The sequence below is a fragment of the Limanda limanda genome, chromosome 6 (genome assembly GCF_963576545.1).
Source record: "Limanda limanda chromosome 6, fLimLim1.1, whole genome shotgun sequence".
NCBI lineage: Eukaryota > Metazoa > Chordata > Actinopteri > Pleuronectiformes > Pleuronectidae > Limanda > Limanda limanda.
The window spans coordinates 15,219,528-15,231,726 of NC_083641.1; the positions used below are offsets into that span (position 1 = coordinate 15,219,528).

The following is a 12,199-nucleotide window of genomic DNA, read 5'->3' on the forward strand; positions in this document are numbered from 1 at the left end:
AGTATAGCATAGGAAAGGCCCTAATCTTCGTCAGTGCAAACATAGCAAAATTAAAACTCAACATTATTTGTAATAATGAATAATAATAAGTGCAAAAATAGCAAGTTTCTTGTCATTACCAGGTTACAAGCAAGTGTAAAAACCACAAATTGTTGTTCACGTCTAACCATTTGAGAGAATGTAAAAAAATGTATTTCTCCCTTAATGTCGAACTATAAAAATGGTGCAGTCAGCTTATTATGACCTGTACTTGTGTTTTATTGTACAGCAACATCTAGTGGTCATGTGAGACAGCATCAGTCTTCTGTACAAATGCCCCAAAACGATATTTTTATATTCAAGTGGTAAAGCTTTCAATCGGCTGCAGTTATTATGAGGTGGGTATTGTAACTGAGTCCATGTAAGGAGGAGGCCAGAGTGGAGGACTGGAGTTAAACATGGGAGAGACTGCTGCTCATTACAAATCCAAACAAACAACCAGCATTTTTTAATCTTAAATACATGTTTTTTATATTAAACCAAGACAATGAACATCCTCTTTCTGACAACAAACCCAAACTATGACATTTCCCTGAACCTGACCACATTGTTTTTGTGCCTAAACCTGACCAACCTTCACCTGAGTAATCCATTTTTCAACAATGATTTTTAAGAGTTTATATGTAGCATATCTCCTGCTGCCAGGCCCTTATTCAAGTTACACTCCTGTGCTTCCAATCTGAGGTTAGCGACAAATTCACAGGAATGTAGAACGTCTTTGTATAAACTGGACTTACTCATGTTGCAGATGGTCCCAGTCCATCCAGGTGAACACTGACACCTGTCTCTGGTTTCACTGCACTCTCCGTTCACACAGTCTTCACAGCTCGCACTGCAGTCATCCCCAAATGAGCCGTCTAGACACACTGAAAAAACATATGAATTTATAATATGAAAACAATCAAATAACGTCCATCTGATTTCTCATCTTATTTTCATCACTTGCATGTTTTACTGCACCTATGTGGCTGTCCAGCCTGAGTTCTCCCCTGCGATCTCTCTGCATCTGGGATCCTTTTTCATTGTCTCCAGCATCACTGCCATCATCATCATCACTGGGATAACGGGAGTGTAAGGCTGCTGTGTACTGCAGGAGCTGAGGAGCGTTGCGGAAGAGCAGATCTGGTAATCTGTGGACCTCCAGCTGCTCTTCGTCATCTTCCTCCTCGTCCTCCTCTTCTTCCAGTTCTCTGCCATACAGAGCTGAAGACACAGATTGATTGATGACAGGTTAAGATATGGCTTTTCTATCCAGGAATAACTAGAGTCCAAACGTTACTCACAGATACAGGAGTGCTGATCTTGCTCCAGGCGGAAGCCGAGTCGACAAAAGCATTCATATGTTCCCAGAGTGTTGACGCAGTAGTGTTCGCAGCCTGAAGTATCTGCCAGGCACTCATCAATGTCTGTCAGAGTAATTCACAAACATCATACCGCTGAAGAAACGACAGAGTAATAATAGCTCAGCTCAATTGTAATTGTGTTTAAGTTTATCCAGGTTTCACACAACTGTTGAGCAGAGCTGCGTTCAGCCTAGAAAAAATGCAGTCAAACGTTTATTTAACAGTTCTTTGTGATCATAGACTGTATATAAAGTGGATGAAATGACAACTACCAAAAATGAAGCCAAAGCATCTTCATTGCCACCTGGTGGCTGACTGCAGTAAAGGTTATAAACCCTGCCTCCTCCATGGTAGTTTTTGAGACATGGACCAAGGTTATTTCTCCTGTAAGTTTGGTTTTAATCAGTTATTTGATAATCTACAAACATGGTGAAACCTCAACCTTCCTTTTTATTTATTGTGAGGGAGTGGAAACGTGTCATCCATCTTAATATACAGTCTAGGGTTGTGAAACACAAGCAACCCTAGCAGCTGAGACGACCATTTTTTGTCTCAAAGGGATTCAAAATGGATTTAATACTTCAAAATATGCTCATTGTAACAGTTTTTAGTTTAGGCTGCTTTTAACAACTTCAATGTTGCGACAGTAAATAGCTGCTGTCACATGATAGAGGACATTGGTAATCCATTGTGTGCCCTGCCTTTTTTATTACAGCAGGGTTTTTATATATGTCGCTGATGCTTGGGCAACACCTCGGACACACCCACCAAACAAGAGAAAACATATCGAAATCGGTTGCACACCGTTTTTTGAGCAAACATGTCTTTCAAAATGTTTTGAGATTGAACGCACCCTGTTCAAGCTCAGGTCGGGCCTTGTCATTTTTCTCCACCCAGATGAAGATTTGACAGTTTCACTTCAGAGCATTTTTTTTAATCTAAATTCTTCCAAATGCAGATTATGTTTTTTGTTGCATTACTAATCTGCCAGTTGCTCTCGATTGTGCAAAATCTGCTCTTCAGTAAACAAATGTGTTTCTAATTTTCTGCTCTGAGACGGCTTGAAAAGGCTCAATATCGGAGTAATTAGTTTGTATATGCGCTTTGGGACTTTGTGTCCTGCGCAGCTGTGTCACAACATAGTAAACACTTAGAAAATCACCAGACCAGGCAATCTGCTAACAATCCAACGGTGTCTTACCATCGCAGCCGCAGCCGTCTGGGTTGAGTCTGTGGCCGGCTCTGCAGCTGCACTCGTAGCCGCCTGGGTAGTTTCTGCAGACGTGACTACAGCACGACTCCCCACTGGCACACTCATCACTATCTGAGGACGGCACACAGTGGTACAGGGTTTCAGGAGACAGACGGACAAATAAAGAAACCAAAAGAAAGTGAATATCGAAGAAGAGTGAAAGAACAAACAATACAACGACGATGGAGAACAAGTCCGAGAGGAATAAGAAGAAGCCACAGACAGAAAGGAGAAATTCTTACCCACACACGTCTTCCTGTCTCGGTCCAGCTGGTAACCGTGGTTGCAGGAACAGAGCGGGCCATTGGTGGTGTGCTCGCAGCGATGAGAGCAACCTCCATTGTTCTTCTCACAACTGTTGACGATCTCCATCTCAATGCCTGGAGGACACACGACCACAACCATGACTACAGTGCGGACACATGAGGACAATGTGGGGGGCATTTCAAGGACTATTTTGTCTTTTAACTGCTGGGTAAAGATGATAAGAGATTGAACTAAACTTAAACTTTCTAATTGCCTGGCAATGTAAATCATATATGTGCTGAATAAATATATACAGTTTATAAGCTTTCCTTTTGGGGGGGATTCTCTGCCAAACACGACTGTCATGAAATCTGAATTTCAGAATCAATATTCTGTGTTTTATCAGGTGTGTTTTAAGGAGGTCTGTATGTTAAGAAATGCTAATTGAGTTACTGCTTCATATCCATTAGGCATTGTATGTATGTATTTATGTTTTTGTTGTATTCAGAAGATTAATAATGTTTTGGAAAAAATGGTGGGGTTGAGAAAGGACATGGTCATTTGCCATTGGAATTTGTGGATTTGAATTTGCACTTACGGTAGCACTGTTTGCCATCAGCACCGAGTTCAAAACCTGGGTGACACACACAGCTGAAAGAGCCCAACATGTTGACACACCCATGGGAACACTTGGCACGGCCGGAGCTGCACTCATCCATGTCTATAGGAGAGAATTAACACAATACATGAATGCACATATTTACATTCAGAGAGAATAGGACCTGGGTTATGATTCATACAGCCAAAGAAACATGTACATTGACATTTCTGCCACACACACACACAAACACTCTCTCTCTCTCTCTCTCTCTCTCTCTCTCTCTCTCTCTCTCTCTCTCTCTCTCTCTATATCACACACACACACACATACACACACAGACAGACTACACACTTTTTAAACAATTTATTGGATATTCATTTCTCGTTCACGGATAGTTTGATTGTAAACCAAATGTACCGCATGAGAATAAATAACAGAGACACATTAAGACTTCTTAATTCTAAGCAGATTCAATTATGTTCCTTCTCCATATTTTCCTCATTTCATTTTCTCCTTCCTCCTTCTCCTCTCTAACTCAAGTTGCAATAAAAATCTGGCAATCCTCACTGAGTTTGTAATTGTGTTCTTTGTGTGTGTGTGTGTGTGTGTGTATGTGCATTTATCCCCATTATGATGAATAAACTGATGGGAATGTGTGTGTGTGTGTTTGATGTGCAATTCCTCACCTTCACAATTCTTGGCATCTCTAGCCAGTGTAAAACCGTGTCGGCAGCTGCAGTGAACCCGGCCGTCCTCAGAAAGACACAGCTGGGCGCAGCCTCCATTCCTCTCCTCACAGGGGTCCACCACTGACACAAACACAAACACACAATTAAGATTAAAGACAGGTCAACCCAGCAGGTGATACCATGACCCTACTGGTTACTTCCTAAGATTTTTGACACTAGACTGACGGTCTGAATTTTCCACATGCATTGTTTTACAGGTTTTTCCACACTTTGTGAATGGGTGAGAACTGGGGTTGTGATATGTGATCTGAAGATCCATTGCAGGAGGACAAATCTGAATTCCTTTTCTTGACTCTTTCCAAAGCTGCTTGTTACATTCTTTCTTTTTCCTGCCTTACACACTTTCAGTAACCACGTGCGCTGTATTGTGGTCCAATCTAAAACAAGCAGAAGCCCCTAAAGAGTCATCTGCTGTCCTGCAGCTCCATTCTTGTTTGATATATTCATGCATCTGTTGGTAAAATGACTTACCTTCACAGTGTCTCCCATCCCTCTTCAGCTGGTAGTCCTTCCGACACTCACACTTGTAATGATTACTACCCATGTCCACACACTTGTGCTCACATCCGCCGTTCAACACTGAGCAAGAAGTCACAGCTTAAAGGCAAAACACACACACAGAGAAAGTGTAAATAAAGACAAGCTATACAGCTTTTGAACTCAGATATAACTGACATTGTTGGCAGCCTAAAACAGCTTTGCAACTCCAACTCTGCCGCTGTGTAATTATTGAAAATCCCAGGGTAAGACTGGAATGTGTCAAATGATTTTCATGCTGGGTCCAGTGGGTACTGCTGGTTACTTCCTAATGATCTTTCCATCCCATTTCTCCTGTGATTTAATGAAGTGCCAAATATGAATATCAGCCGTGTGCCTTGTGGGTGCTCTAAACATAGACACAATGACACAGACGGGCTGTAAAAGGGAGAGAGCGAGTGGTTTTAAACCCTGATGACTTCTGCAGACACAATTAACTATCCCTTTAACTCCACTGCTATCCCTCCATCTCTACCTCCTTTACATCAAGTATTCAGACATTAAACCAAACGGTAACCAGGGCGAATAGATTATCAGCAAATAACAATTTTCTTCAGTACTTACTTATTTACTGGTCCTAAATATTTAGATCCATCTTAATGAAATAAATCAGAAATGTCCCACTTGACACTGCAACTCATTTGAGTTTTACCGTGCTAATCCACATGTGGTGATATTCATTAAGTATGTTCCCTCACAAAAAACACAAGGTGTGAGTCAAGTCTCCTGAGGGCAAGCAGGGACCAGATGTTCACTCCAGATGTGAGCAGGTCATTAGCAAATCTCAAATGCTCACGATCAAAGTTGGGAGTTGTGAAAATACACAAATAGCCTGGAATCTCGAAGGAATGTAGACTTGAAAAAAGTGGAAATAGTGGATGTCCAATTTGTGAGTTGTATGCAGTGTTTAGTTAAAGCAATAAAATACACAATAATAAACATAAATATGTCTGATTTGATTATTGGCTATATTGAACAAATAGTTGAAGGAAACCAGAAGAGACTTCATGTTGATCATGAACATGAATGTTATGTCGAATTATGTTTCACAGTCGAGATGTGTTTCCCCAATTTTTTATCCCATCCCACAATCTCTCAGTGGTTAGCGCTAGGACAAGGTTGGCTTCAGGTTAAAGTAAAGGGAAACAGAATTCAACACAACAAAGAACATATCTCAAAATGTAACTAAACTTATTCCTCTATGTAACTGAGGGAATTTTGGAAATATATATATGAGATATAATTGGAATATAAACTTACGGATGCAGGTCCGACCATCAGAATGCATGCGGAATCCTTCGCTGCACTCACAGTGGTGAGAGCCCGGTGTGTTGACACACATCTGCTGGCATCCTCCATTGAGCACCTCACACTCATTTACATCTGCACAAACAGATATGTACAGTTTATTAAGACCAAAAAAATGGTTTGTTAATATGTCTGTCATGAGTGTGGCCTAATTAAAAATCCATATAAAATGTGTCTTGCCCTTTTTGTGTTAAAAATTGGAGCATTGCTTCGGTCAATTCTGGGCCAAATATGCAATTCTTGGCCAAATATGCTTATATCAATAGAAGGTTTAAATGAGACGGAGTTTAGAAATGTGTCACATCCTTTATAAAACAGTGTATTCATTTTTGAGTCAGTCTGATCAAAGATTCCCTCAAATAAAAGAAAATGAAAAACAGAATTTTAGTATTACAGATTTAAAGAGCTGTAACTGATTGATTACATTTGCTATCCTTGAGTGTGTGAGATTTGGTGCATGTCCATGTTCAAGCCTAACTATCACCCCCTCCCACTATTTAATAGTTAAGGACAAAAGAAAATGCTTATATCGAAAAGTGTCTATACATTCTATCCATTTCGTCTTCTGGCAGCCAATGTGTCAAAGTGCCTCTGAATCCCCACTCTTCACTGAAACACAACATTGACCCTTTGCTCTGCAGACTTCTCTTGGGAAAAATACACATGAGTATGATGAATGGCTTATCTCCCTCTCGTACTATGCATAATATTTTATTTTACACAGGGGAGAGTTCCTCCGCAGAGGTATGTCTGTGGGTGTGTCAGACTGAAGCTCATGTTCCCGCAGAGACAGAGGCTAGTTGAGGAGACACGCTACCTGGGGCAGCTAATTCAAGGATAATCAGACTTTACTACACATCTGGACAACACATCACACGTCCTCCGGAAGCTTCTTCTCTCACAGGTGATGAGAGAAAGGCTGCGTGAGAGGGCCAAATGATGCAGTTTCTTTTTTTTATTTTTAGAACATGTGGTTCGGTTTATTTCTGCATGAAGCGCTACCATCGTTTAGGTCAAAGCTCTTCCCACGTAAAGTGCATATACTAGAAATAATTTTCTGATAGTTTAGGCATGTGTATGTGTGTATGTGTGTGTGTGTGTGTGTGTGTGTGTGTGTGTGTGTGTGTGTGTGTGTGTGTGTGTGTGTGTGTGTGTGTGTGTGTGTGTGTGTGTGTGTGTGTGTGTGTGTGTGTGTGTGTGTGTATTCTTTCCCTGAACTAAAAAGTCTCTTTGGCAGACCTATGGGAACAGGCATCTTCAAAACGATCTCAAGACTATTTTTAATTCGTTTGTGTAGGAACTGAAGGGAGGGGAGGGACAAAGCTGAGGCCTTTCACCATAAAAATAATCCTTTTCATATACTTCACATAGATTAGTATGATCAGATTAAAGGTATTTACCTTATCAGACTGAAACAGACATTCCGGTGTGTTTTTGGAAAGCTATGAACTTGGGTCCAAAGATTGCGTCGGCTGCTTAACAGACCTCTTAAATAGCCGAAATGCAATGTATGAAAAATTACACCAGTTGAGTAAATCACTCACAATTATAAATATACCACACACATTATGAGTAATAAAGCAAATTCAGTTTCATTTAATGAAAATCACTGACTATGAAATCTTCTTTGCAGATAAACCAGGAAGGATGAACACATGGATTTTAAAAGCACTGCACACAACATCCAGCACACAAACAATAAAAAGGGACAGTATAATTGTAGAACAGTTGGAGGAGGACTCACTAATGACAAGGCATAATTCTGAAGTAGCTCCAGAGCACTAACACGGGTTAAGCAAACATTCATGAGCGATCGTGTCATTATAGGCTATTCACACATTGGCAGCTGCGGTAGAGGCACCCTGGTATACAAAACAACAGACGCAAGGGGAGGTTTGTCAAGGTTAATATACTTATTGGGCTCCTTGTGTGAAAGGATTTCAGTGGGAGACACACAATGGCTGCTTTTTACCACAGGGTGAAGTGGTGTGTGTGGCAGTGGGGGTAGGAGGGGCGGCGGCGGTGTCGGAGGTCGAGGGCCATGAGCTCTGAATGGTATCGTGTGACACCGCCTGGCCCGGAGCGGAGCTGCTGAGCGAGCATCCCACAAGACAAAGCAGCAGATGAAACGTACGGGAGCGCAGCTTTGGTGGCGGAACAAAACAAACAGGTGGTCTTCCAAAGAAACGCAACAGGGGCTGAATTTACGCAAAAACCAAAGGAGGATCTGAGGCACTGGAGCTGGCGTGACAGCAATTGTTTAAATGAGTGTCAAAAGCACCATTGTGGCTGTCGAGTGGTCTCACTCATCTTTCAGTTTCCAGGATATAATAATGGTTTTAAAAGTTCCTAACACACCTTCTAAAAAGATCTCTTCCACAGGTGTTTTCTGCCACAGTTCAAACCCACACTTCACCGTCTTTCCCCATAAATATGACCACACACACTATTCATACAAGACATTGTTAAGTAGGAAGTTCACAGCTGTCGTTTGGCTTCCGTCGAGGTGACAACTCAGACTTAAATTATCACAGAGTGACAGTTTCGTGTCTTAAAGGCTAAAAGTTGAGGGAAGAGCATTTACACCTGTATCTTTAAGTAACAAATGGTGCTAAGTTTTCAACACTGACTCTGCATATTCACGTCAGATTAGACGGACGGAGTGAGAAAGCATGGGGTCTGAGAAGGTTATTAAAAACCTGTGAGCCGCATGTGTGTGGTGGTGGGGGGGTTCAGCAATTTACAGCCTGGAGTCTAGACAGTTAAGTCGGCCCTCAGTAGGTCAACCTTGGTTTTTTGGTCTAAATCGAATGACCTTAATGTTCATGGATTCAGAATCAGGGTTTATTGGCAAAAATGTTTACACATACAATTAATTTGTTTTGGTGTGTTTGTTCAAGTATGAATATAAAATATATAAAAATAGGAATTTTCTTGCAGGCAAAATAAATGTGTGCTTTACATTTAGTAAATTAACTAAATGTAATTCTTTACTCATTAAACATTAGCAAAGACTTTTTAAGGTAATCCGGATTGATAACATCCACTATAGCTTGAAATATTGTTATTGCCTTTGTTGGCATATTAGTCTGATGTTCTTACCTAGACCAATCAGCCAATGAAAGCAACTAGTAATAGCCAATCTTTGCCCAGCTTGTGTGGGTAGAGCATTGATTGTTTATAAACATGCACGACATGATAGCTCCCCAAAAGTGAGGCCAAAGTGTCTAGATTGCCACCTGGTGGCTGGCTGAAGTATGGAACATAAAATCGGCCTTCTCCGTGTTCTTGAGGAGATGCACGTTATTTTAGGAAGTTCTTAGCACACTGATGTTTAACATCCTGATTAACAGCAGAGAGCAATGGGAGCTTGCTACCTCGACTCCATACACAGTTGCTATGTGCAGATTCTGGCTCTAAATATGCACCATGGCAGCATTCTTAGCTGGGGGTTTTTGTATTCATTTCTGGATAGTGGAAGGAAGTGGAGACACGCCGTCCATATTTATACAAGGTCTATAGGGTAAACAATAATAACGCAAAAAAATACCAGAAAGTGCCCGCTAGGCATGTTATAGTATGCATTACATTTGGTGTTTTGTGCTGGTTTGGAAAAACAACAGGTATCTTTAACATCAAATAAATTCATTCACATTTTTGACTGAAAAATGATTGTCCATTCATAAAACAGTACAGGAAGCCCTGGCCGGGCAGAGCCTGCTACCATCTGTCTGTACACTAGCTACATCCAGATGTCAGTCTTACCGTGACATGTCTTCCCATCTGGCTCCAGTCTGCTGCCTTCGGGACACTTACAGTAGTAGCTGCCGATAGTGTTGCAGCAGTAACCCTCACAGCCGCCTTCATCCACTTCACATTCGTTAACATCTGAAAGGAACAGGATAAAAAGGGCAGTTTTACTTACATAAAGCAATGCACCATATTCACAACACTGCTGCTGGATCGATTGTGTGGACAGACAGGTTTTTGGCCCTTTCAGCTAAACTTTCTTCTTCTCTCTTTGCGGGTTTCGTTCAGTTCTTTCCCTTATCATCAGAAACAAAAGTAATGGAACTTGAACAGTTTGTTTTCCGTGTAGATCATGAACCTCCTGACTTTTGAATTACTTTGATGTTGCTAAACTAGCAGGCAGTTGATAGTGAGTCTGTTGCCAATCTTTTAGGACCGGTGCGCTCTTGGAGGCACGTAAATGAATCAGCAGATTCTTATAATGTTTTCTTTCTCCTTTGGAACTTTCACCTGATTCAATTTATTAAACTGCTGCTATTGGCCCTGTGGTTCTGGTCCATGGGGCAGAGTCACAGCCGAACCTTTCGCAGATGATACAGTGTTGTATGTTTGGAAAAATGAGCGGTGAAAGATAAATGCATTGCACTCCCTGGGAAGAAAGAAGGAAGGAAGAAGGCAACAGAGGAGAAAGGAAAAGTTATTTAGTGTTTTGTCCCCATCTGGTACAATATTTAATGGAAGCACTGAGCCGTTATAGTTTGTTTGCCTTTGAATAACAGGAAATTTCAGAAGCACAACTGGAAAGACTGGAAAGACAGAAAGAGACAGCTGGCAGAAGGAGATGGGGTTAAGTTTGTCAGCTTGTTTGTGTAGATTGAGAGCACATGACAACTCAAGGTCTGCCTTTAGAATCACAGTGTATCAAATGCAATCGCATGCCTATGGCTCTTGTGCAATAAACAAGGAAGTGCATCTGATCATTACCAAGACTCTAATTAAAGTTTTTACAATTTTGTTCAGGGTTTGTTGACACGATATGTCTTTTTCCTTTAATCCCCTGGTGTTTAGGTATGCAAATGTTAATCTAAAGCATACACAGGTAAATGTAATGCCAATAATGAATAGCAAGTATAGATGCACATGCACCCAAAGACCCCTCTGGTAAAAAACCTGAAAACAATTTCTGGTTTAGATTTTAACATGCTAAATGAGCAGACTCAGAGCATTACAATCCCCCTGTCGGACTATTAATTTACTTTTCATGTAACGTCTACTCTGTATTTTAAAGGTTTCTTATCAGATCTGTAGGAAACAGACAAATAAGTGTTGCTAAAAAACATTTAATAATGTCTCTGTGTATATATGTGCACATGAATAAACCATGATGAACCATACTATGTGATTATCTACATACGTGAACGATATTGCTTGATAATTGTAGCAAACCCTGGCATTTAGTCAATAAGGACAAAATTGTCCCCCACTGACTGTGTGAGAGGGATTACTAATTATCTACTCAGATCATTTTAATAGACGAGAAGCAAAGTACAGTAGTTTAGAACAGTGATGCTATAGTTATTACAACCATATGAATTCCCCACATATATTTTCCATGAAGACAGAGAGATACAGATGTATTTTTCTTATAGAGGATGAACAAATGAAGAAAAGCAACTGAAGTAGCAGGACACACGTTTCTCTCCCACAGTGGCAATTAAAGGGAAACAATACTATGTTTCCAGATCTATTGGCAGTGATTAGAAGAAATATGGTGGTTTGGCTTCTGCAGAATTCTACAGGACCTCAGAAACTAAGGATGGGTCGCCATATTTATTTGTTTCAGGCCACACCCACACTTGGTTTCTAAGGGCAGGCAGAGTTATCTGGGTCATCACACTTTGTTTCAGGGATTTTGCTTCAGGTTTAGCTTCTGCTCTTTCTCTTTCTTTGATTTATTTGATAAGCGTAATTGACAGTTTAGGATTGTGTCCATTCCTCCTAATGCTTTTTGTTTACTTCACCAGAGGATAAATAACTGGCAGAGTAGTCTCCAGGTCTGCGTTGCCCTGATGTCTGGACGTTTACAAGCCATTACTAAAGCAGACTTTCAGCATTCAGCACATTCTCTTTCACTAGGGGGGGATCTAAGAAACTATCACACACACACACACACACACAGTTACACACAGATAAACAATCCTGTTCTGCATTTTTCATTAACTCATAGGGAGGTGAAACGGGCCCTTAACCTCAGGGCCCTGCCCCCTTACACATCCCCACTTTGATCCCACAGCTCCTGAGAGACCTAATGAGCTCTCCATGTCAGCTCAGGGTCATTTGCTATCACTGCCAAATGCCAACTAGACAGACAAAA

General features: G+C 40.9%; 1 protein-coding gene across 1 annotated transcript in view; it reads right to left on the reverse strand.

The window, feature by feature from the left end:
• LOC133003486 (multiple epidermal growth factor-like domains protein 6) overlaps positions 1-12,199 on the reverse strand; it is a 58,488-nt gene that overhangs the window by 28,968 nt on the left and 17,321 nt on the right. The window contains exons 6-15 of the mRNA XM_061073235.1: positions 9,841-9,963; positions 6,028-6,150; positions 4,702-4,827; positions 4,168-4,290; positions 3,479-3,601; positions 2,877-3,014; positions 2,584-2,706; positions 1,323-1,445; positions 1,000-1,242; positions 777-905 (exon numbers count right to left, since the gene is read on the reverse strand). Of these exons, the coding sequence (XP_060929218.1) occupies positions 777-905; positions 1,000-1,242; positions 1,323-1,445; positions 2,584-2,706; positions 2,877-3,014; positions 3,479-3,601; positions 4,168-4,290; positions 4,702-4,827; positions 6,028-6,150; positions 9,841-9,963 (1,374 nt within the window). The remainder of the gene's footprint in view (positions 1-776; positions 906-999; positions 1,243-1,322; positions 1,446-2,583; positions 2,707-2,876; positions 3,015-3,478; positions 3,602-4,167; positions 4,291-4,701; positions 4,828-6,027; positions 6,151-9,840; positions 9,964-12,199) is intronic.